Source organism: Perognathus longimembris, chromosome 4 (assembly GCF_023159225.1).
Source record: "Perognathus longimembris pacificus isolate PPM17 chromosome 4, ASM2315922v1, whole genome shotgun sequence".
Taxonomy (NCBI): domain Eukaryota; kingdom Metazoa; phylum Chordata; class Mammalia; order Rodentia; family Heteromyidae; genus Perognathus; species Perognathus longimembris.
Window position 1 is genome coordinate 48,513,431 of NC_063164.1, and position 25,842 is coordinate 48,539,272.

Consider the following 25,842-nt stretch of genomic DNA (forward strand, 5'->3'; position numbering starts at 1 on the left):
CGTGACAGCGACCCGGGACTGCAGAGCGCGGACTCCACTCCAGACACACGCCACCCACTTCTTTCTGTCCCTGCCTCAACTCACTCGCCGCCGCGTGGGACCACCAAACCCATGGCGGGGTCTTTCGGCGAGGAGACCCGAGGGACGGGGTTTTAAAAGGAAAAGAGGCAGGGGACGAGTAAGAAAGAACTGCCTTGGTAAGAGTCGTAATAATTGGTGGTCCATCCTTGCGACCCGACGACGAGAACCCTACCCAAAGCGCGGAGGCCAACACGACCTAAGTTCCCCGGGAAAAACGAGGAGCTCCGCCGCCCCAACTGCCGGCCCGCCCCTCCGCTTCGTCACGTGACGAGGGAGCGGCGCGCGCCGGCGGCGGCTCTGATTGGCTGGCGATGGGAGCGCGGGGTTTGATGGGAAGGAATTGGTCAGGCCCAGCGCTCTGTCAGTGGCGGCTGCTGTCAGCTTCTGAGAAGCGAGCTGCGCGGCCGGCGGCTCAGGCTGGCAAGAGTCGACGCCGGGGCCTGGCAGTGCCCACTTTATGCAGGTAGGGCGCTCCGGACGGAGGGTAGTTGGGAGGGCTCCGCGGTGGGGAGGGCTTCCTGAGTGCCTACGCCCCTAGCCGAGTGGCCTAGGCGTCCTGCGGCGGCGCCTGTTGAGACTCCCGCGGTGGTGCGCGCTGACCCTCGGTCGCCGCTTCCTTACCTTGGTTCCCCATCACTGGGGCCGGGGTGACTCCGGAATGCTCGAGTGACGGTCCTGACTCCTCAAGCGCCGTTTAAAGAGGTTCGGGGGAGTGAGCCTCTTGGCCCACGGGTGTTGAGGAGAGCAAGAATCAGTCCCAAACTAGGACATCTTTCCTGTCCCACCTGCCCTGTGTGCTGGAGTTGTACTGTGGTGCCCCGAGTGAGAGAGATCGGAAGGGGCACTGAAAACTGTCAGTGTCATGCTGCTCAGCCCGCGTGTGGGCGTGGATCCTGTGCTACTTAGAGAAGCTGCTCTACGCCCATTGTCCTTACTTGTGAGGAGACCGTGGTCAGCGCTAGGGGAGGAGGGGAAAGGGCAGAGATGGCGCTGGGGTCCTAGGCCCGGCAGGAGAAAAGCAAATCTCAACTACTACGTTTGCTTTAATTCTTTAATGCTGGACCAACCTAGAGTGAGCTGGGATTGGTGAGCTCAGCTATGCTAATTGTGATCTCAACAGTACTAAGCCAGATCTCTGTGTGACTCACTGAGTTTTCCATGTTCCACATTTCCCTCGTGGCTTCTAGTTTGTGGGCCTTAGTCTACTATTTTGTCCCCACGCCCTCTTCCTTTTTTTGTCGCCTGGATCGTGTTATCTAGACAATTGACTGTTCAACAGTGGGTCGGATGGATATGAATAACTCTAGTTTCAGGCACATGTTCAGACTGGCAAAGAAGGCTATTCCCTAGTGCTAAGCAGTGCTCATAAGATTTTCTTAGGAGGACCAGGTAATACAAGAATAGTGCATTTAAACTTAGAATTAAAAAATTTTCCCTGTTCACTGTTGATAGTGGACATGATTTATATAATATTTATGTATTAACTTCAAAGAATGTAAGAAAGGAAAGAAGTTGTTAGATGGCTACCAAAAGATTAAGGATTTCTGGGGCTGGGAATATGGCCTAGTGGCAAGAGTGCTTGCCTCGTATACATGAGGCCCTGGGTTCAATTCCCCAGCACCACATATACAGAAAACGGCCAGAAGTGGCGCTGTGGCTCAAGTGGCAGAGTGCTAGCCTTGAGCAAAAAGAAGCCAGGGACAGTGCTCAGGCCCTGAGTCCAAGCCCCAGGACTGGCCAAAAAAAGAAAAAACAACAACAACAAAAAAACAACCCCCCCCAAAAGATTAAGGATTTCTAGTCTTTTTTTTTTTTTTTTTTTTTGGCCAGTCCTGGGGCTTGGACTCAGGGCCTAAGCACTGTCCCTGGCTTCTTCCCGCTCAAGGCTAGCACTCGGCCACTTGAGCCACAGCACCACTTCTGGCCGTTTTCTGTATATGTGGTGCTGGGGAATTGAACCCAGGGCCTCATGTATGGGAGGCAAGCACTCTTGCCACTAGGCCATATCCCCAGCCCAGCAATAGTCATTTTTGATTAGTATTTATTTCAGTTGAAAACTGATTTACTGTGAAAGCAAGTACTTCATTATCACACATTAAGTGTGCCTTTAGAAGTGTGCTCCTTTTATTTTGGGGCAACAGATTGCCTTCTCAACTAGGACATTGAGTGCTAAAGTTCTAGAAGAAATTGCTTTTAATCTTAAATTGTGCAGTGGGATACTATTTTAGAGGTGCTGTTAAGGATGATATAAGTTTGGAACCTGATAAATTAAACATAAAACTAAGCTTCCCTTGTTATTTTCTCCAAACACCTACAGGGTTATTTTAATGGAAGTATCTGCAAAATATTTTGCTATGTATTTTCATGCTGGAGCAAATGAGCAAAATACAGTATCAGTAACAACACAAATTGTAATTTAAAACTTTAAATTACAATATAGGTCTTTCACAAGAAGTTAAAGGAATATGCCTATTTAAGTACTACATGGATTTTCTGGTGATAGAACAATATGGCTATAGTTTATTAAGGATACATTATCAATTGGACACTGTGCCAAGTGATAATTTCATTCAATCCAAACAACAATTCTCTGAAATGTAGGTAGTTTCACCAATTCTTACAGATTGAGGCTTAGTTTAATTTGACCAGGATCATGTCGCAAGTATGTAGTTGAGCTACGTTTTGTATTCAAATCAATTTTACTTCCTTGCTTCAGTTGTGGTTTTAAGTGAGCTAAAATGTAGGAAAATACTTGAGCTTTTAGTTTCTTTTCCTTACCGCCCCCCCCCCCCCCCCCGCCGCGCCCCTTAGTCTTCATTTTTTTTCCTGCTGGTCCTGGTGCTTGAACTCAGGGCCTGGGTGCTGTCCTTCTTTGCTTAACACTAGTGCTCTACTACTTGAACCATAGCCCCATTTCTGTTATTATTTGGGGGGAGGGAGTGGGTGGTTAATTGGAGCTAAGAGTCTCACAACCTTCTTGCCTGGGCTGGCTTCTAACTGATCCTCAGATCTCAGCCTCCTGAATAGCTAGGATTACAGGCATGAGCCACCAGTGCCCAGCTACACTTTTAATTTCTGATGTTCAGACCTGAGTATGAGTAGCATTTAGTGGGTAGCATTCAAGTAATATGATGGACATTATTGTTCATTAAAAAATACATTAGAATGTACCCAGCTCTTAAGGTCATGTGGGTACCATTGTGATATCAGAGTGGAAAGAGACTATACATGGAAGCTACTTGAAGATGAGCCACTTGCTCACTCAAAGGCAAATTAATTTTATGCTTCAGAAAGAAATGTTGGGGTTATTTGGTTTCTAGGTATTTTCAAGTGAAAGAAAACAGATTAGAAAATGGCAATGGGAGGAGGGAAGGTGGGAGAAATATGAGGGAGGGGGTAACAAGTATGACAAGAAATGTATTCACTACCTTACATATCTAACTGTAACCCCTTTGTATATCACCTTGACAACAAAATTAAAGAAATTTAAAAAGAAAATGGCAATAATTTCAGCAATGAAACAATTTGTATTGAGTAATTACTATGTATCAGATACTTTGTAAATAGTATAGAAAATATTGTTCTTTACACCTTTCAACATTTAAGATGATCTTTAACTATCCACCTTTTGCAAATGAAAGGTTACATTATTTGTTATTTCATAGTTAGTGATGGGCTACTAAACATGTTCAGATAGAAAAGGGAGCCAGTGGGCTGGGAATATGGCCTAATGGCAAGAGTGCTTGCCTTGTATATATTGAAGCCCTAGGTTCAATTCCTCAGCATCACATATACAGAAAAAGCCAGAAGTGGGCTGGGGATATGGCCTAGTGGCAAGAGCGCTTGCCTCGTATACATGAGGCCCTGGGTTCAATTCCCCAGCACCACATATACAGAAAATGGCCAGAAGTGGCGTTGTGGATCAAGCGGCAGAGTGCTAGCCTTGAGCGAAAAGAAGCCAGGGACAGTGCTCAGGCCCTGAGTCCTAGGCCCAGGACTGGCCGAAAAAAAAAAATTAAAAAAAAAAAAAAAAAAAAGAAAAAGCCAGAAGTGGCGCTGTGGCTCAAGTGCTAGAGTGGTAGCCATGAGCAAAAAGAAGCCAGCCAGGGGCAGTGCTCAGGGCCCTGAGTCCAAGCCCCAGGACTGGCAAAAAAAAAAAAAGAAAGAAAGAAAGAAAAGGGAGACAGTGGTTGAAAATAGAACTATAAAACTAAAGCTATAGAATCTATTTAATTTTGTTGTTGTTTTTATGTCTGTTTGGAATTACCTACCCATGTGGATTATGGTGAATCAACTCCTTTAATACTAGAATTTGATAGAGAAATCACTGCAACAAGGAAGGTTGGATGTCTCTTTGATTATGAATATGAAAGCATACAAGTCTCATTTTATGACTGTCATTCTAATGTTTTAGAAGCAAAATACCTTACTTCAGGAAGCTTGGAGGTTTAATTATATTTCTATGCAAGTAATTTATATCAAAACTGGTATTAATTGCAATAATATAAATGTACTTGCTCAATTAAAAATGATATGTGGTAAAATAAAGACTATATTTCCAGACTTCTAGTTCTAGTTGTTCTTCTAGCTGGAGTTGCACGATTTCAGTGAATAATTTAGCATTTCTTTAATGTATATTTAAGCATTTAAATTTAGTCAAAGAATTTGGACTACAGAATAACATTGTACTAATACTGACTGTTGTGTTTATAACTCACTTTCCATTTTATTCTGTTTATCAACTATTTGAGAGAGTCAGAGGTGTTTTTATATATTTTGTTTACAAATGTTTCTACCTAAATTATATAAAGCACCCTCAATTTCTGACTTTAAGTTGGAAAATATGTCACTTAAAAAAAACAAAAACAAAAACTGAAATGCTACTGGGTACTGGTGGCTCACGCCTATAATCCTAGCTACTCAGGAGTCTGAGATCTGATCACTGTTCAAAGCTTCTGTGGACTGAAAAGTCTGAGACTCTTTTATCTCCAATTAACCAACAGAAGTAGAGATATGACTCTAATGATAGAGCATCTGCCAAGTGAAAAAGACAAGAAGAAGTATGTCATCAGTCTCCGGTACCTGAACAAAACAAACAAAAACACTAAAATGCTTTTTGTGCTCCTGCTATTTAAATATCTTTGGGGCTTGGCCTATATCTTAAGTTCCCTCTGAGAATCATTGGTAATCTGGAAGGATAGAATCTAAATGATCAAATTCACGTAAAACATTTGTTGTAGGGACCAGCTTACCAAATGATACAGTGATTAATTTCAAATATTAAAAATATTAAGCTAGCCAGGATAAGCTGAGAGTGATAGTCTAAACCTGTAATCTTAGTAGTCAGAGTCTGAGCTAGGAGTACCTTGAGTTGAGACCATCAAAAACAGGAAATTCACAGTCTCAGGATGTGATAGCTAAATACTTTACTTGGAAAGATATAAATTCTCTTACAGTAGGCAATGTGCAGGCTTTCTGTATGAAATTCTACTAGATACTATACATTAGATCCAAAATAGTGGGATAATACATACTTTGAGAATACCAAGTTAAATGGTTCATCTGAATCTCTACCTTAGTGATTATTTTTAGCCTCTTTAAGGCTTTGGAATTTATTTAATATTGTGACTAGAAGTTTTTATTTTTGTTCTAGGGTTCCTGGATTTCCTACAACTATCTTTCAGAAATTGGAATACTGAGGTAATGTTGGATCAATAATATTTAGTTTACAACAGATATGTGCCTTATAAAGTTTGTTATATTGCTAGGTATGGTGACTCATGACAGGATTCCCAGCTGCTTGGGAGGCAGAGATTGTGGTTCAAGGCCAATCTGGAAAAAGTTAGTGAGATCTCAAAGAATAAGCCTGTTATGAAAGTTCATATCAGTAATACCAGGTACTTGGGAGTCAGAGGTGGGAGAATCGTGGTCTGAAGCCAATCCTGGAAAAAGTGCTGGTTCCTGTCCTAAAAATAACAAAAGCAAAAAAAAAAAAGGAGGTATGGCTCAAGTCATAGAGCACTTTAATGTAGCCAGTGTAAGGCACTGAATTCAAACTCTAGTGTCACCCAAAACAAGAACAAAACATTTGTAAACTTTAGTGTGTTTCAGACTAGATTATAGATATTTTATAACTAGGCCTTTTAATTTCAAAGAAACTCAAGATCGACTTTCCTTATGCTAATTCCAATATATTAATAGTATTGTGGTTCTTACTTGGTACTGATATTTGTTTTGTTTTGTTTTTGGCAAGTCCTGAGGGCTTGGAACTCAGAGGGCCTGACCGCTGTCCCTGGCTTCTTTTTGCTCAAGGCTAGCACTCTACCTCTTGAGCCACAGCACCACTTCTGGCATTTTCTGTTTATGTGGTGCTGAGGAATTGAACCCAGGGCTTCATGCATGCTAGGAAAGCACTCTATTGCTAAGCCACATTCCCAGCCTGGTACTGATATTATGTAATGATTATATTTATGGCCAAAAATGTGAGAAGTATGTCATCAATACATATGCATGTGTATAAATAAAAAAGTTTCACAAATTGTTAAGTATATACCTGTAACTTGGCAAAAGTAGATTAGTTTGAAAGTATACTTTTACTATTTGAAGTAAAAACGATAAACATTTATGTAGTATTGACTGATAAATTGACTTAGAATACAATATTGCTTAATCTATTACAAAACATTTCAGAATCATGGGTAAACAAAAGAATGATACACAGCTAGTTGACATGAAAATCAACTAGTTTGAGAAACTTAGACACAATTGCAGACAGAAAAATGTTAATTTGGAGTATTGAGCATAGTAGTGTGAGATAGGGATCAGGAGCCTAAAGGTAGAAAGGCTCAAAACCACTAGATATCTTAAAAAAAATTATTTTTATTTTTTTGCCAGTCCTGGGGCTTGAACTCAGGGCCTGAGCACTGTCCCTGGCTTCTTTCTATTCAAGGCTAGCACTCTACCACTTGAGCCACAGCACCACTTCTGGCTTTTTCTGTTTATGTGGTGCTGAGGAATCGAACACAGGCCTTAATGTATGTGAGGCAAGCACTCTACCACTAGGCTGTATTCCAAGCCTAACTAAATATCTTTTTATAAAGCTTCCTTATCTATAAGGTAATAATGCTAAAGGCCATCCTGTGAGAAAGGGTTGATATTCACCCTTAATTTGAAAAAATACAAAGACTTAGTTATTAAATTATGTGTTCAAGGCCACATCTAGCCTTGTAACTGTTTTTTGTTTTTTTTTCCAGTTGGATTTTAGGATCCAGTTGGCTTTTTAAGGCTACTTGTAAGGTGATGATCTTTTTTTTTTTTTTTCCAAATTTTTATTATCAAACTGATGTACAGAGAGGTTACAGTTTCATACGTTAGGCATTGGATACATTTCTTGTACTGTTTACCTCGTCCCTCATTCCCCCTCCCCCTCCCGCTTTTCCTCCCCCCCCCCCCCCCCCCCGTGAGTTGTTCAGTTCACTTACACCAAACAGTTTTGCAAGTATTGCTTTTGTAGTTGTTTGTCTTTTTTTACCCTGTGTCTCTCGATTTTGGTATTCCCTTTCAATTTCCTAGTTCTAATACCAGTATAGACGGTTTCCAATATACTCAGATAAGATTACAGAGATAGTGTAGATACAACCACAGGAAGGTGATATAAGAACATCATCAATAGTAGAAGCTACAGATACACATGGGACGTTAAAAGTAGTTACAACTGTGATATAACAATCATTTCCATAACATGGAGTTCATTTCACTTAGCATCATCTTATGTGATCATAAGGGTATAGATATTGGGCTCTTGTGATCCTCTGCTGCGACTTGCCTAAACCTGTGCTGATTATTCCCAATAAGGGAGACCATAGAGTCCATGTTACTTTGGGTCTGGCTCATTTCACTTAGTATAATTTTTTCCAAGTCCTTCCATTTCCTTACAAATGGGGCAATGTCATTCTTTCTGATAGAGGCATAAAATTCCATTGTACCACATTCCATTGTACCACATTTTCCTGATCTATTCTTCTACTGAGGGGCATCTGGGTTGGTTCCAGATCCTAGCTATGACAGATTGTGCTGCGATGAACATTGTTGTGCTGGTGGCTTTACTGTGATTTTGTTTGTGGTTTTTTGGATAGATACCCAAAAGTGGGGTTGCTGGGTCATAGGGGAGTTCTATATTTAGCCTTCTGAGGAATCTCCATACTGCTTTCCAGAGTGGCTGAACCAGTTTACATTCCCACCAACAATGAAGTAGGGTTCCCTTTTGGCCACATCCCCTCCAACAATTGTTATTGTTAGTTTTCTTGATATATGATATTCTTACTGGGGTGAGATGGAATCTCAATGTTGTTTTGATTTGTATTTCTTTTATGGCCAGTGATGTAGAGCATTTTTTCATATGTCTCTTGGCCATTCTCATTTCCTCATCAGAGAAGTCTCTTTTTACGTCTTTAGCCCACTTGATGAGGGGGCTATTGGTTCTTTGCAGTTTTGTTTTGGAGGAAGGTAATTTTTTTTAGTTCTGCATATATTTTGGATATGAGGCCTTTGTCCGTTGAATGGCCGGTAAAGATCTTCTCCCAGTCTGTGGGCTTTCTGTTTATCTTGTGAGCTATGTCCTTTGCCGTGCAGAAGCTCTGCAGTTTGATGCAGTCCCATTTGTCCAACCTTTCTTTGATTTGTAGCCTTTCTGGGTCTTTGTTAAGGAAGTTCCGTCCTGTGCCAAGGAGCCCAAGTGTTTCTCCTACTCCTTCCTTTAGTGTTTTCAGGGTGTCTGTTTTGATTTTGAGGTCTTTAATCCATTTGAAATTGATTTTGGTGCAGGGTGATATATAAGGATCTAGTTTTAGTTTGTTGCATGTGTTGAACCAGTTTTTCCAGCACAATTTGTTAAAGAGGCTATCTTTCTTCCAAACTATTATTTTAGCTCCTTTATCAAAGATTAGGTAGGTGTAGTTCTGTGGGTTCATTTTCTTCAATTCTGTTCCATTGGTCTTCAGGCCTGTTCCGGTGCCAATACCAAGCTGTTTTTATTACTATAGCTTTATAATACAGCTTGAAGTTGGGTATTGTAATTCCTCTAGCACTGTTCTTTCTGCTAAGGATTGTTTTTGCTATTCTAGGTCTTTTATTGTTCCATATGAATTTCTGGATTGCTTCCTCTATTTCATTAAAAAATGGTGTTGGGATATTAATGGGTATTGCATTGAATTTGTAGATAGCCTTTGGCAATATTGCCATTTTGTTTATATTAATCCTCCTAATCGAGGAGCATGGGAGGTTTTTCCATTTCCCTAGTTCTGACTTAATTTCGTTTTTCAAAGTTTTAAAGTTCTCCTCAAAGAGGTCTTTCACTTCTTTGCTTAAGGTTATTCCTAGGTATTTTATGTTTTTTGGGGCTATTGCAAAAGGTGTTGCTTTCCTGATTTCAGCCTCGGTCTTCAGGTCGTTAGCATAGAGAAAGGCCGTTGATTTTTGAGGGTTTATTTTATATCCTGCAACTTTGCCAAAGTTTTGGATCAGCTCTAGTAGCTTGGGGGTAGAGTCTATGGGATTCTTTAGGTATAGGATCATGTCATCTGCAAAGAGAGAAAGTTTAACTTCATCTTTTCCTATTTGGATCCCCTTTATATTTTCTTCTTGCCTAATTGCTCTGGCTAGGAATTCTAGTACTATGTTGAAGAGCAGGGGAGAGAGTGGACATCCCTGCCTTGTTCCTGATTTTGAAGGGAATGTCTTTAGTTTTTCACCATTTAGAGTTATGCTTGCTGTTGGTTTGTCATAAACTGCCTTGATTATATTCAGGAATGTTCCCTGGAATCCCAGTTTTTCCAGGGCTTTTAGCATAAATGGGTGCTGGATTTTATCGAACACTTTTTCCACATCCAGAGATAAAACCATGTGGTTCTTTAGCTTGCTCTGGTTGATGATGTGGATTACATTAATTGACTTGCGTATATTAAACCAACTTTGCATCCGTGGGATGAATCCAGTTTGATCGTGGTGTATGATTTTTTTGATGACCTGTTGAAGTCGATTGGCCAGAATTTTATTGAGATTTTTTGCTTCTATGTTCATCAGAGAAATCGGTCTATAGTCCTGTTTGCATGATGAGTCCCTGCCTGGTTTTGGGATGAGGGTTATACTGGCTTCATAGAATGTGTCTGGTAGTGAACGTTCTCTTTCAATTTCATTGAAGAGTTTGAGAAATATTGGTGTGAGTTCTATTTTGAAGGCCTTGTAGAATTCTGCAGTGAAACCGTCTGAGGTGATGTTATTCTGAGCATTATAGAATTCCCCTCATTCTAAATAACTAGGTTAGATAGGAGATATTTGAATGATAGAAATTGTTTGAAATATGTATAATGAAAGTAGTATAGTAAAAGTTATGTTACAAGGACACATAGGAAAAAAACTTTAAAAAACAGACCATTTAGATGCCTATATGCCTTAAAAATGTTTGTCATATAAAAAAGCCTTTTTAATTTCATCTAAAACACATCTTCCTATTAAAGAGAGGATTGTAAAAGGGTGGACTCTTGCCAATGACTATCTTAATTCAAATTCCATGTAAGTGGAGAACAATGAAATTGATATTACAGTGTACAAATTTTATAATGGATATACTAGGAGCTTAATTTAAAATTTTCAATACTTTATTTCTAGCTGTGACCTCCTTCGAACAATTGATGATTTATATCCTTGTGTCAAGTTTCTACAAATAAAAAGATGGGTGGATTATTTTCTCGATGGAGGGTAAGCAATATTTACTTTGTTGGTAGTTCTCGAGTCTAACATAATCATGTTATATAAGCCTATTTGTAAAAGTTTCCTTTGTGGTGTAGCCTTTTTTGTTAATTGTAGTCTGAAATCTATTAATTTTTTCATTTTTCTGTCAGAATTACTTTTTACTTTGGATATGATTTAGTACTACTTGTAGTAGTGTGTGTGTGCATGCGCGTGTGTGCATGCATGTGTGTATGCCAGCATATGTGCCATTACTAAGACTTGAGATCAGGACCTGGATATGTTGTCCCTTACCTTTTTTGCTCAAGGCTGGCACTCTTCCACATGAACAGCTCTACCTTCATCTTTTTTTATGGTTAATTGGAAATAAGAGTCTCATAGATATTTTTGCCTTGTCTAGCTTCAAACTGAGATCCTCAGCTCTTAGCCTCCTGAATAGTTAGGATTACAGGCATGACCTACTGATGCTCTAATGTCTTTTTAATAGAATTATTTAACTTTGATTTATATATTTTTATTTCTCTCTCTCTCTCTCGTGTGTGTGTGTGTGTGTGTGTGTGTAAATAGTTATTTTTATTTTTTTTCTCATACTACCAAAATTTCAAACTTTTTTCAAAGGTGATTGACATTAAATATCCTATGTAGCTTGAACTCAGGGCCTCATCTTTTTGCTTGGCTTCTTTGTTCACAGCCAGTCCTCTACCACTTGTGCCATTCTGCTAGCTCAACTTTTTTTGCTGGTTAATTGGAGGTGGAGTCTGAAGGACTCCACCTGCATTTTCTACCCCCATTGGCTTGGAACTGATATCCTCTTATCTCAGCCTCTTGAGAAGCTAGTATCACAGTCAAGAGCTACTGGGAACTGGCCATACTTACGTTTTTAACAGTTTATATTTTTTTACTAGAGTTTGTTGTAGATATTTACTGAATTCATACAAATGCCTTTAGGAATTATATATTAAGCAAAATTATCAATTAGTATACTTATATTGGATAAGCCCAGAACTAGAAAATACAAATTATATTTATTTATACTCTTTAAAATAAGCAGAGATAACTACTATCTCTTAACTCCTTATTACCATTATAATGGAATCTAGCATTAGTTGGTACATAATTTAGTTTTTGACTGTTAGTCAAATAATCCATATTTTAGATTGGTGTTGTATTAAGTTCCTTCTTTCCTTTATTTTTTAAATCAGCAGATAAAATTGCATGTATTTATGGTGTATAATAGAGGTTTTGAAGTATATACTTGTAGTAGAATGGTTAAACCTTGCTAATTTCATATTCGTTACATCACTTAGTTGACATTTTTATGGTAACACTTAACATACACTCTCTTAGCATTTTTCAAAAATACAGTATATCTCTGGGTGCTGGTGGCTCATGCTTGTAATCCTAGCTACTCAGGAGGATGAGATCTGAAGCCAACCTAGGTAGGAATGTCTGTGAGACTCTTATCTCCAATTAACCTCCAGAAAACCTAGAAGTAGAGCTGTGGCTCAAAGTGGTAATGTGTTAGCCTTGAGTGGAAAAAGCTCAAGGACAGTGCCCAGGCCCTGAGTTCAAGTCCTATGACTGACAACCCCCCTCCCCAATACAGTGTATCCTTAGCTATAGTCACCATGTTGTATAATAAACTTAATATATAATGATTTCTTGAACTTATTCCTCCTATTCATTTGTATTCTTTGATTCTCCAGCCAAACAACTGCCATACTCATTTTTCCTAGACTCTGGTAGCCACCATTTTCCTTCTTTCTTTTTAGTGCTGTACTGGGAGTTGAACTCAAGATCTGGCTGTCCCTTAGCTTTTTTCTCAAGTTTGGCTTGCTACTATTTCAGCCACAGCTCCACCACTAGCTTTTTTTTATGGTTAATTACAGGTGAGTCTTAGCTAGCCTGAGTAGCTAGGATTACAGGTGTAAGGCACCAGGCCTTGGCTACTATTTTACTTTCTGCTTGTATGAGATTATCTTGATGCCAGATATGAATGAGATAATCCCCATCTTTAAAACTTTTTGACAGTTTTGCCTGAAGGTCAGATTTATTTTTGCTTCCTTTGTGTTTCTTACTTGGTTGAAATACAGGGAATTGGCAGTATTCTGCCTTGACTACCAGAATAGTAATTTTGCATGATTCAGCCTGAAGTTAAGAACTCTTATAGGAGCTATAATGAATTGATATTTTTTACTTTCTTAGATTTTTAGTTTTTCCTTTTGTTGTCTTTTGGGGTTCAAATTTAGAGCCATATGCTTGCTATTCCAGAACCCTACACTTTCTAGCCATTTTTGCTTTAGTTACTTTTCAAATAGGATCTTGTGTTCTTGCCTTGGCTGGTGTGAGACTGGAATTTTCCTACCTATGTCTCCTATGTACATGGGATTACAAGCATAAGCCACCATGTCTAGCCCTATTTGGATTGTTGAGTGTATAATTAGTCAATATTTTCTCAGTTATAAGCCATTTTGGCTGATATTTATTCTAGGTGGTATAAAAATACCTTTGGCAAATGAGCTATGCTAAAATGTTCTTAAATGTACTTTAAAAATCTGATCTTCATAAAAAATACATACTGTTAGGAATTCAGAATGAAGGTGGCCTCTTGCTTTTGGTCTCCAAGGTCCTAGGTGAACTTTCAGCAATACTGAATCAGACTATCCTTAGTCCATTAATATTTTATATGTAAATTCTTTTAAATAATCTCAAAAAGTTTTCTTGGAGGAAAACTAGTTTCTGCCTATAAAGTATGTTTCCTTGAGGTTGAGAATGGCAAAAGTTAGCCTGTAATCCTAGCTACTCAAGTGGCTGAGACCTGAAGGATTGAGGTTTGAACCCACCCTGGGCAGAAAAGTCTGCAGACTCCATTTCTAATTAAATAACAAAATGCTGGACTAGAGGCACAGCTCAAGTGGTAGAGTGCCCACTATGAGCAAGCAAACTGAGAGACAGTGAGATACCTTGAGTTCAAGCTCTGGTACTGGCACAAAAAAGAAAACAAAACAAAATGCAAAAGAGTGGTAAACTCCTAAGAATAAAAAATCAAGTAGAAAAAGACTTACATTTTAAATCATGTCATTCCATTTGTAATTAAATCCTTAGTTACAAACAGAAATACATAGTTTGACAACATTTAATAAAAAACTTTTTGAATTGAAATGTTCTTTTATGATTATATAAATCAAAATATTTTTAAATTTGCAGCTACACGTTTAAATGCTATCTCATTTCTGTTTCTATAATAGGCAAAACCTTCCACTGTAGAAGTTCTAGAAAATATAGATAAGGTATGTTTTGGCTCAGATATTTTAATTCATTTTATGTGTTAATATTTTAGTAATTGTTATTTTGATGAACAGTTGTAATATGGGAATTTAGAGATGACATAGAATACCATATTCTATATACTGTTTGTTATATGATCTCAACAGAAATCCAGTCTATCAGTGGTTTAAGAAGTCTATCAAATAATAGACCCTGCAAGAATGAAAACAGATCTACATTGTGGTGTAAATCAATGTAATTGATAGCATACAAAAGGTTATAGGCTTATTCTGTAACCATTTTTATTAGTCTGTAGAACATAGCTTTTTGTATTTCCTATTATAAAAAATGTTTTATTTTCTTGAGAATATTGAAAGTGGTCAAGAGATTGAAAGAGATGCAGTACAGGTTGCTTGTTTAATTTTTTATTTATTTTTTGTGTGCTGGCCCTAGGGCTTGAATGGTCTGAGTGTTGGCCTTGAGGTTTTTGTTTTTTTGCCAGGCATGAGGCTTGAACTCAGGGCTTGGGCACTGTCGCTGAGTTTCTTTTGCTCAAGTCTAGTGCTCTACCACTTGAGCCATAGCGCCACTTGTGGCTTTTTCTGTATATGTGGTACTGAAGAATCAAACCCAGCGCTTTATGTATGCTAGGCAAGTACTCTAACTAAGCTACATTTCTAGTTTTTTGTTTTTTTTTTTCCCCATAGTGTTCTATCACTTTAGCCACAGCTCCACTTCTGGCTTTTTTGGTGCTTAATTAGAGATGAGTCTTAAGGGCTTTCCTGTTTGGGCTTTGAATTGCAGTCTTCAGACCTCAGCCACTTGAATAGCTAGGATTAGAGGCATGAGTCATTGGCTCTCAGTGATTAATTTTTTTAATTGCCAGAATTTTGAAAGGCCATATATATGAAGATAATACTTGATTCACTCAATAAATATTTTCTGATGCCAATTTCACTTCTCTAATCTTTGCTAATTTGATAGCAAATACTATTTAATTTCTGTTTTTAAAAAAAGCATTTTGGGGGCTGGGGATATGGCCTAGTGGCAAGAGAGCTTGCCTCGTATACATGAGGCCCTGGGTTCGATTCCCCAGCACCACATATACAGAAAACGGCCAGAAGTGGCGCTGTGGCTCAAGTGGCAGAGTGCTAGCCTTGAGCAAAAGGAAGCCAGGGACAGTGCTCAGGCCCTGAGTCCAAGGCCCAGGACTGGCCAAAAAAAAAAAAAAAGCATTTTGTTAGAATAGGTATTATAAAATTGTAGCTTCCTTTACATTTTCTGTTTCAAAATATTAGGGTGTAACATTTTATTGACTTTTAAATAATCCTACAATTGCTTTTCCATCATGTGAAAAAACATTTTTTAACCTTTTAATTTTACTGAAATTTGACATTTAGTAATGTGGGATACTTTTCTCTTTAACAGGAAATTCAAGCATTGGAAGAATTTAGGGAAAAAAATCAGAGATTACAAAAATTATGGGTTGGAAGATTAATTCTCTACTCTTCAGTTCTATATCTGTTTACATGCTTAATTGTGTACTTGTGGTATCTACCTGATGAATTTACAGCAAGACTTGCCATGACACTCCCATTTTTTGCTTTTCCATTAATGTAAGTAAATTATTTTTACTGATGTTTTCCTTTTCTGTCCAGATAGGTTTAATATATTTAGTCTTTTTATTATGAAATAAATATCTTAGACTGAAGAAATTTGATTTTCTTTTGCAGTTTGCAATTTTTTTTAATTAGTAGAGAAATTGTTTTATAGCTTTATTATAATCCAATATTCCTAAAAATGCCATCTAGTGTTAGTAATGATAGCTGTATATGGCAGTGTTTTGTTAGTCTTTAGTAGATGGCCATGATATCTCTAAGAGGTTTTGCCTACGGAGTAGGAAGATGTAATGAGTGGGGGAGGGTTTCTAAAACCAAAATAATTATGAATAGATCTGAATATGTATTTCAGTCACCTCAGGTTTCCTGTTTTCTTCCCTTTTTTTAGTCATTGCCATAGGCAGTTGATCCTTAAGTATTGTGTAATTTAGCATTTTTACAGGAGGTATCTCATGACTGACAATTTTGGGAGGTAATTGAACAGAAGTTTATTCATTTGGTCAAGCTTTTATGGCTACCAGTTTTGTAGATATTGGATTAGAGTGGTGTATAGTGCACAAAAATACAAAATCACTGTGTAGAGATCTTAGACTACCTACATTAAGTAATAAATATGATGAATGTCCTGTCATTGGAAGAAGAACAGAATGCTACAGGAGCATTTAACAAGGTCCCATAACACAGTCTGGGGCGAGACAAGGGGTCAAAGAAGAGCCTTGATGTTAGTTTTTCATTGCTGCTACAACTTAAGCAGCTTAAAACAACATACATTGTATTAGAATTCTGTAGTCTGGAAGTATAGGCCGCTTGACTAGATCTCTACTTAGAGTCTTTTTTTTTTTTTTTTGTTTTGTTTTTTTGGCCAGTCCTGGGCCTTGGACTCAGGGCCTGAGCACTGTCCCTGGCTTCTTCCCGCTCAAGGCTAGCACTCTGCCACTTGAGCCACAGCGCCGCTTCTGGCCGTTTTCTGTATATGTGGTGCTGGGGAATCGAACCTAGGGCCTCGTGTATCCGAGGCAGGCACTCTTGCCACTAGGCTATATCCCCAGCCCTCTACTTAGAGTCTTATAAGCCTAAATCAAGTATCAACTGGCCCATGTTCTGAAATGGGGAATCTGCCTTAGCCTTCGGCTGTTGACCAACTTCTGCATCTCTGACTTTTCCCTTAATGAGTAGAAAGCTCTACTTTTAAGACCTTAAGTGGTTATATATACCTTCCAAAATAATCCAGGAGAATCTTCTTATTTTAGAATCAACAAATAACTAGTTAGATCAGCAAATTTTCTTTACACTAGTGTCTAGATAACTATAAGACTGTAAAACTAGAAATCCCTTTGAGACTAGAGAAAATATATCTTTGAAATTATTACAGATCTCTGAAAAAGTGTTTGGATTTGATCTGCAGAATACGTTCATCTGCAGTTATGTGACATGACAGAGTATTTTAGGCCAAAAAAACAGCATGTTTGGAGGCCCTAAGATAGGCTAGAACATGGTGGATTAAAAAAGTTGAAAGCAGGCCAAAGTCTAGATTACAGCAAAAAGGCTGAGTAGCTAGACTAAAGATTTTAGACTATTCTAAAAATAGTGGGAAACCATTATGGCCACTGAGAGTACAGAATGAAGAAAACTAGAGGGGAATAAGATTGGATCTAGAGCAGGAAGTTAGGAGGTTAGTGTAGTTGATGAGAAAAATGATGAACTTTGAAATGAAGTGGTGGGGTTTAAGAGGAGCCGATAAATTGAATGAAGTGAATTCAATGAAGAGATTTTGGAGATAGAATTGATGTAATATGGAGAAGCTTTTGGTGATTGGTTAAATTTGAGTGAGGAGGACGAATCACATTAAGGATAAAGCTCAAGTTTATGGCTTAGAATATTCAGACATTCATCTCAATAGGGAAGGAACAACATGAACTAGTTTATTAACCCCTCTAATAGTAAAATACCCATGTGTTTTCCAGATCTATCAGTCAGATGAATGATTAAATAGAATTATTAAGCTTAGGATAAAAATTTGAATGAGAGATTTAAGATTTTACAGCTTGTAAATGTTAAGAATGAAGCCCTCATCTTTTAATTGAGTACCATTAGGTGTCTGCAATGAGTTAGATAGATATTGGGCTAGATCCTGATGATGGGGAAAGCAGTCCTATTGTTTTCAAGATGTACATTTTTATTGAGCTGGTCTCAAGTTAGTGTAAAGGAGAGTCCTGGCCACTTTCACACTACAACCCATTTTCAGGGAGATTGAAAGCCTTTCTTCATATATGTGTGCAATTTTTGTGGAGGGATTAAAAAGCAGGGAGGGTCATCATGGCTGGCCATTCAAAAGAAAACAAAATAAAAACAGTATTAAGGTAATTGAAAAATCATGTACATGAAAGCACTGTTGTCTCTTCCCTGTGTGGACTTGGTGAGGGTGGGCTGAAAGGCTACTGTCTTTCCCAAGAGGCAGAAGGCTGAAGTGGCTTTTGAGAGTATGAGGGATTTCCTGTAACAATGTATCTTACAATATTTTGAATGACTTGAAAAGAGCAATGTGCAATAAATTTTACTGTCATGGAATTTGGGATTAGAAACACAAAAAAGTAGATACAAGAAAACAGTTTTAATTTCTTTTTTCTTTTTGCAGTAGGTGATATGATAAAATTAGGTTGGTTCTGGAAGACCTCTTTTGAGCAAGTTGTGAGTTGAGAAATAAAGCTTAAGGAAGAACCAGTGTGGCAAAAGTTGGGATTAGTGAACATTATATATACAGTATTTGATGGCATCTATATCCGCAGAGATATTGTATGAAAGAATACTCAAAATAATAATGGTAATCCTCTCTAGTTGATGGTTTTTTAAATTAGGTATTTCCATGTTTTTGGCAGCATTTGAATTTTTTGTTTCTGTTTATTCTTCATATCCTTTGTATAAGGAGTTGAGGGAAGATCTTTCTAAGAATAGAGACCAGAAAATGTTATGAACCTGATAAGAATATGATTTACTTGAGGGAAAAAGGAAAATTTCATTTCCTTAAATATATAATTCCTCAAGCTTTTTTTTTTGTCACCTGCATCTAGTATTTCTTGGTTTGTTAAGCTGCAGAGCAATTTCTCAATTTGCCTTATGTACACTTGTGACCTTGTTCTCAACTATTGCAACTTGCATTTCAGTGAGCTGTTTATTTTTGAAGTTCATAGAGCAGTTATCCAACAAATAATAGAATTGTCCTGGCGAATGACAGTCAAAAAGCATAAAATACAAAAATATAAAAGTAGATGTGGTGGTAAATAGAATGAAGACTTAACCACAAGATATTTCATTTCTCTTCATAACTAGCATGTACTAGATATTTCCTCAGTCCAGCTAGAAAGTTGGAAAACAACATTTTGAGGGAAATTCTGAGTGGGCCGGATCAATGTCACTGTACCTATCTCATTATATTTTCTGAGATCCATCCACATTGTATAGTATATTAATAGTTTGTTCCTTTTTATTACATAGTATTGCTTACTGTGTGTCATACTTTGCTGAAAGACATTGGGTTGTTTCTGGGTATTTTAGATGGTGCTGTTACGAACATTTGTATGTAGGTTTTTGTATGAAAATGGTTTCTCTGACATATGCAAGTATAGATGTTGAGACATAAAGTCTGTGCATGTTTAATTTTGTAAGACATTGCTAAACTTTTTCAGAATAAGTATACTATTTTACATTTCACTAAGGTATGCATGAGTGAACTAGTTTCAGCTTTGTGAACATTTAGTATTGTCACGGTTTTCTATTTTGACTATGTGTGTTTGTGTCTGTGTGTTGTAGTACTGGGACTTAAACAAGGGCTTTGCACTCTTGCTTTTTTTTTCTCCCTTAGATAGTGCTCTACCACTTGAAAAATACCTCTAGTTCCAGCTTTATATGCTGGCTAATTGGAGTGTCCAAGTTTTATCTGCCTGGTTTAGGTTCATTGGCATGATCTGTCTGGTGCCTGTTGACTATTCTAAGTGTGTAGTTAAAGTTAGTGTGTGTGTGTGTGTGTGTGTGTGTGTGTGTGTGTGTGTGTGTGTGTGTTGCCTGGGGCTTGAACTCAAGGCCTAGTCACTTTCTATCCCTGAGCTTTTTCACTCAAGCCTAGGTGCTCTACCACTTTTGAGCCACAGCTTTTTAGTTGGTTTTCTGGAGCTTCATTGGAGATAAAGTACTCAGGACATTCCTACCAAGGATGGCTTCAAACCACAATCCTCAGATCTCAGCCTTCTAAATAGCTAGAATTACAGGTATGAGCCAATAATGCTGGCTCTTATGTTTTTTTGATGATTAATTGGAGATAGATTCTCATGGACTTTCCTGCCTTGGCTGTCTTTGAACTGTGATTCTCAGATCTCAGCCTCCTGAGTAGTTAGGATTATAGGCATGAGCCACCAGTGCCCAGCCTTATTGTGGTTTTAGTTTATATTTTCCTGATAGCTAATGATATTTCATGCTTATTTGTTTATTTGCTTATTTATTTTTGCCAGTCCTGGGGCTTGAACTCAGGGCCTGAGCACTGTCCCTGGCTTCTTTTTGCTCCAGGCTGGCAATCTGCCAACTTGAGCCACAGCGCCACTTCTGGCCTTTTCTATATATGTGGTGCTGAGGAATGGAACCTAGGGCTTCATGTATATGAGGCAAGCACTCTTGCCACTAGGACATATTTCCAGCCCTGTTTATTTATTTTGTATATATCTTTTTGTTGAATTTTCTAATTAGGGTTTTTTGCCTTTTTTTTTTTTTTTTTTTTTTTGGTAACACTAGGGATTGAACTTGGCCTCACTAGGTAGTCATTCTACCATTGCTGTGATTTCTTCTCTTTGTCTCATCTTTCTCTGTACTCTTTTTCTAAATCTTCTCAGATTGCTAGCTAATTCAGTGGGTTTACAGTAGAGAAGTAATACAGCAGAGTTTCTCCTCATTGCTTTTTGCTTTCAGTGGTTTCAGTTACCTGTTAGACACAGGTATTATTGAATGGAAAATTCCAGAAATAAACAATTCATCACTTTAAAATTGCATGTTGATCTGAGTAGTGTAATGAAGATGTCCTGCCTGGGATGTGAATTGTCCCTTTGTCCAAGAGCATTCTATACATGCTAACCCTTAGTAGTCCTTTTGGTTATCAGATCGATTGTTGAGGTATCATAGTTTTTGTGTTTAAGTAACTCTTATTTTACTAAATAATGGCCCCAAAGAGAAGATTAGTGATACAATGAGGCATCAAGGCATAAAACATGGAAGGACAAATTAACACTGGTAATATGTACCAATGCTGCAGGGCATATAGGAAAAACTACAGTATATAAAGGGTTCAGTACATCTGTGGTTTCAGATATCTACTGCAAGGGTGGTGCTGATGTATGTTTTGGAACATATGAATAAAGGGGGACTATTGTGATTTTTCATTAATATAGGATCTTGAGGAACGTAAGTAAGCACTGTGCTTAACTTCTTTCCTTATTCCTTTCCCTTGACTAGGGTAGTATTAGTATCTTTATTGCTTAGGTGGTTGTCCAAATGCCATGTGGGAATATGGTGCTAGTTATTTGTTTGTTTTCATATGAAGCACCAGACTTAAAAAAATTATACTAGTTATTGTCATGCAAAAATTTCCTTAGAATTTAACATAAAAAAACAAATATTTGTTATATCTTTACTGTTTTTGCCCACCGGGCAGGAGACATTGGGAGCAGCTTAGCTAAGTAGCACAGCATTATTGTTGTTTGTAGTTAAGCTGTTGGCTTTAAGACAGTCATCCAAAGGTCTAACTAAATCTACACCCTCATAGAAGATAGTCATGTTGGAACCTTTGCTGTTTGTTTACTGTTAGATTAATTTCTTTTATTGGGCTATGTTTTTTAAGTCTATATTAGACTTGTGCTTCTTTACATAATCCAAGTAGTCATAAATCGTGTCAAAGTCCGTTTGTTTGCCACCTCCAAAATGGGTTCTGGATCCAAATACAAAGATGAAATCTGACATAGTATTATATCATTTTTTTATCTATGTAATTTATATCTATTTTTTCTGAATTTCCTTCTAAGCTTCCATCTGTATACCTACTGTTGTTAGGAAGTTTCAGTTTTTTTTCTTTTGCCGAGTATTTATACTAGCTCTTTTTTTCTTACCATACAAACCTTTCCATCGACTTCTCTTATTGTTCTCATATTATCCCAGCTAGCTTCTCTCAGAATGGGTAACCCAAGAAAGAGAAAGACATTGAATAAAAGAGGAGGCTGTAAATGGAAGCTGTAGTTTTTTTTTTTTATCACTTTACTTTGAAGTGACATCTTATTAGTTCTGCCTGTATTAATGGTCATATAGACTAATATTGATGGTGGGAGAAGAAAACTTAAAAGGTCTGCATATGAGGAAACAAGCATTGCTGGTTGACTTGCAGATTGGCTCCCCAAAATAGCAATGCTAATTTCAGAGTGAATTACTAATTTTCAGGCGTATATTCAGATACAATCTGTTTTTATTTAAAATGGTGAGTAACATGTATGCATTTTTGCCATTTTTATGGGGGAAAAAGTATATTGTTATATTTACATTGAATTTAAGAGATGTCTTTTATAACCTTGTAGTTAGGATTCTTCTTTATTTTTTAAATTCTTTCAATATCATTTGCTGTCTTACTAATGAAAAGCGTAAAGAATTATGCTCATAAACCTTTAAAAATTATATTTTGATTATTATTTAGTAGTTGGACAAAGGAATTACCATTTAATGAATTCATAAAATATTTAAGTAAATTTTCTTATCAATAACATTTGAAGGTAAGATTTTACAAAAGATGAGTTATGTGGTAAGTAGGTAAGACTCAATGTTAAATAAGTAGGGTAATATATTGTATAATGCCGTTACATTTATATAAAATGAAATTGTACTTGTCCATTGACACATGAGAATATGTAAGAAAACTGGAGTTGATGTACAGTAAGATAGAATTGCATAATATCAATGCAAACATTGATTTCTGTAGAGAATTGCACTTATCTACATGAAGACAATTTTTCAATTGAAAGGACCCTCATAGGTTAATGGATTTTAAATAGAGAACTTCTCCTTTAAGAGTTCTGGTAGGCTTCTGATGTCCTCTGACAGGAAGAAGTGGGTTTATAATATTTACTATATAACAAAAAAATTATGATTGATTCTATCTAATTTCATCTTGTAATATCTTCTAATTCATATGTTGTAATGATGTTTTTTGTTTTAAATTTTGCTTCTCTTTTAGCATCTGGAGCATAAGAACAGTACTTATTTTCTTCTTTTCCAAGAGAACAGAAAGAAATAGTAAGTATAAGTAAATGTAAATACCAAAATACATTATCTTGCAGCTTTGAATTTTTAAGGCATAGTGTATTGAAATGACAATGTGATAAATATGAAGATTTTCTTATGATAAAGCATGTGTGAAGGGTTATGAATATAGAGGGCGGTATTATTTTTAGCTTCTGTTGTTTCTGACTTGTTTAGAATTTTTTCATACGAAAACATTTGTTTAAATTAAGATGTCATGTTTGGTAAATTTATCTTTATGCAAAAGTTATATGGAGGAAAATATAGTACACATACTTTGATTGTTTTGCTATTTGTATCACTTTCTTTAACTTCAGAGCCCCATGGCTTTTGTTTTGAAAGGAAAAATCATGATAAAAATCTACTTCTGTGTATATTGTATATACATATGTAAGTTTTAAAGATTTGGGGGTCTTAAAATGATAAATTCTAATTAACCAGACAGAGATGTGCACATTTCGTTTTAACTGAACTTTCTATATGACACACTTTTTTCTTGCTTTAACTTTTCACTATACAAAAGTATAATGAACTGTCATATTCCTATTACTTAACTGAAATAATGTCTGATTTTACCTTCACCTATTTCTTTATTTTGAGCTATGTTCAGATGTTATATGTCTACAACAGCAACAGATATTTAAAAGATATATAAATATAATGCATTATTATACTTAGAATGATAACATATCAAATATAATACTATTACATTTCCAATTGTCTTGTGTCATTAGCCTTTATTTTTTTTTTTTGGTCTAACTTATGATCCAAATAAAGTTTGTACTACAAATATGTAGTATATGCATATACTACAGTATAGTACTGTATATATACAGTATACTATATATACTATAGTTTATATAGTATATATACTATAATATATACTACTATGTATACAGTAAATATACAATACAGTATATATGTACCAACTAGTACTATATGTGCTATACATGTATATATGTTACTATAGTATATATATTACAGTATACATACTGTATGTATACTATAGTATATATATTACAGTATACATACTGTGTGTATAATACATACATACAATAATACATGTAGTATCTATAGTATATGTACTACAGTACATATAATACACATACTACATATATACATACATTATACTATGCAACTAATTTATAATATTTGCACTATTTTCAGAGAAATAGAACCAAAAGAAAATTTACCTGTTTATGCATGTATGTATATATGTGTATATGTATGTATGTATGTATGTATGTATCTTCTATCACCTGCCTACCTATCTATCTCAAGTAAGGAATTTACTCATGTGATTATGGACACAAACATTTCTGAGGTTTACAGTTAGCCAGCCAGAGACCCAGGAGAGCTAATGATTTAGTTCCAATCCCTGTCTAAGAAACATAGGAGCCAAATGGTATATGTTCTATTTTGAAAGTCCCTGTCTAAGAAGTATAGGAGCCAAATGGTATATGCTCTATTTTGAAAGCTGGCAGGTTTGAGATCTAGGAAAAGCTGAAATTCATTTGACTATGCAGACAGGGAGGATGAAATCCCAAACAAAAGCAATCATTCAGAGGAAGTTCCATCTTATTAAGCCTTTTGTTTTGTTTACAGCTGATCAGATGAGGGCCACTTCATTAGGCAGTCAGCTTTACCCCTGTCTGTCAGTTCAATGTACTCACAGATATTGAAATTAGGTTTGACTAGGTATCTGGATACATTGTATCCCAGTCAAAATTAACCTGTAAAATTATCACAAGACCAGAAATCTTGAAGTCATTCTCATGTTTTTTATACTAATTCACTTTAACAGTAAGTTATGTCATTATTATCTCCAGTTCTAACCTCTATTACTACAGTTTCAGTTCTTCAAGTGGTTATCATTTCTTGTTTTCACTACTACAATGGTTTCTTAGGTCTACCTTTAAGGCATATATAAGATCTTATGTCTCTTTTGCCTAAACTTCTCTAATGGCTTCCCATTGTAACCAGAATAAAATCTGAACTGTTACTTTGATTTTCTGATTTATGGTGGTTTTTTTTTTTGTTGTTGATGGTTGTGGGGCTTGAACTCAGGCATGCCTTAGATGCTGTCCCTGAACTTTGCTTAATGCTAGCATTCTACCACTTTGAGCCATAGCTCCACTCCCAGTTTTTAGGTGGTTAATGGGAGATTGGTGGTTAATTGGAATCTCACAGCCTTTCCTATCTTGGCTGACTTCAAACCACAATCCTCAGATCTCAGCCTGCTGAGTAGCTAGCCCCCGGCTCAACTGATGCTTTTTTCTCTGACTTCATCTCCCTTCCCCCAATTTTTGCTTCAGTCACACTAGCTATCTTTTTCTCATTTAAACATATTCTCTGAACTCAGTTTTCTTATAAAACAGAACAGAAATAATTGATTTGATAGGACTGTTACTGGTAGTAAGTGTAACTATAAAGTGTATAGAAATTACAAAGTTTTAGACATATGACTATAGTATTATTCTTTCCCTGTCTTTATTCTTTTTTTTTTTAAATTTTCTTAAGTGGATTAGGCTCCTAGGACTTGAAATAGACTAATTTCATTGGAAAAGCTTTAATACTTAGTACAGAAATATTAAACTTGGCTCAAGTTGGCAGAGTGTTAACCTTGAGAAAAAGAAGCCAGGGACAGTGCTCAGACCCTGAGTTCAAGCCCCAGGACTAGCCAAAAAAAAAAAAAAAAAGAAAAGATTTCTAGTTTAAAAAATTGCTGATCACTTAAAAAATCAGATTAAGGAAATTATTTTAGATAATGAGAGAATAGGAGGAAATTTAAAACAAAAGTGCTCTCTGA

General features: G+C 36.8%; 1 protein-coding gene across 3 annotated transcripts in view; it reads left to right on the top strand.

Moving 5' to 3' along the window:
• The first annotated feature begins 414 nt into the window (after positions 1–414).
• Lnpk (lunapark, ER junction formation factor) overlaps positions 415–25,842 on the top strand; it is a 57,446-nt gene continuing 32,018 nt past the window's right edge. Inside the window, exons 1-6 of one of the 3 annotated variants that reach the window (XM_048345209.1) lie at positions 512–544; positions 5,735–5,781; positions 10,747–10,836; positions 14,076–14,117; positions 15,523–15,710; positions 22,969–23,027. In XM_048345209.1, the coding sequence (XP_048201166.1) occupies positions 10,810–10,836; positions 14,076–14,117; positions 15,523–15,710; positions 22,969–23,027 (316 nt within the window). In that variant the 5' untranslated portion in view covers positions 512–544; positions 5,735–5,781; positions 10,747–10,809. Of the gene's footprint in view, positions 545–5,734; positions 5,782–10,746; positions 10,837–14,075; positions 14,118–15,522; positions 15,711–22,968; positions 23,028–25,842 lie in introns of all 3 variants that reach the window. The other 2 variants (XM_048345207.1, XM_048345208.1) reach the window with 2 other exon arrangements.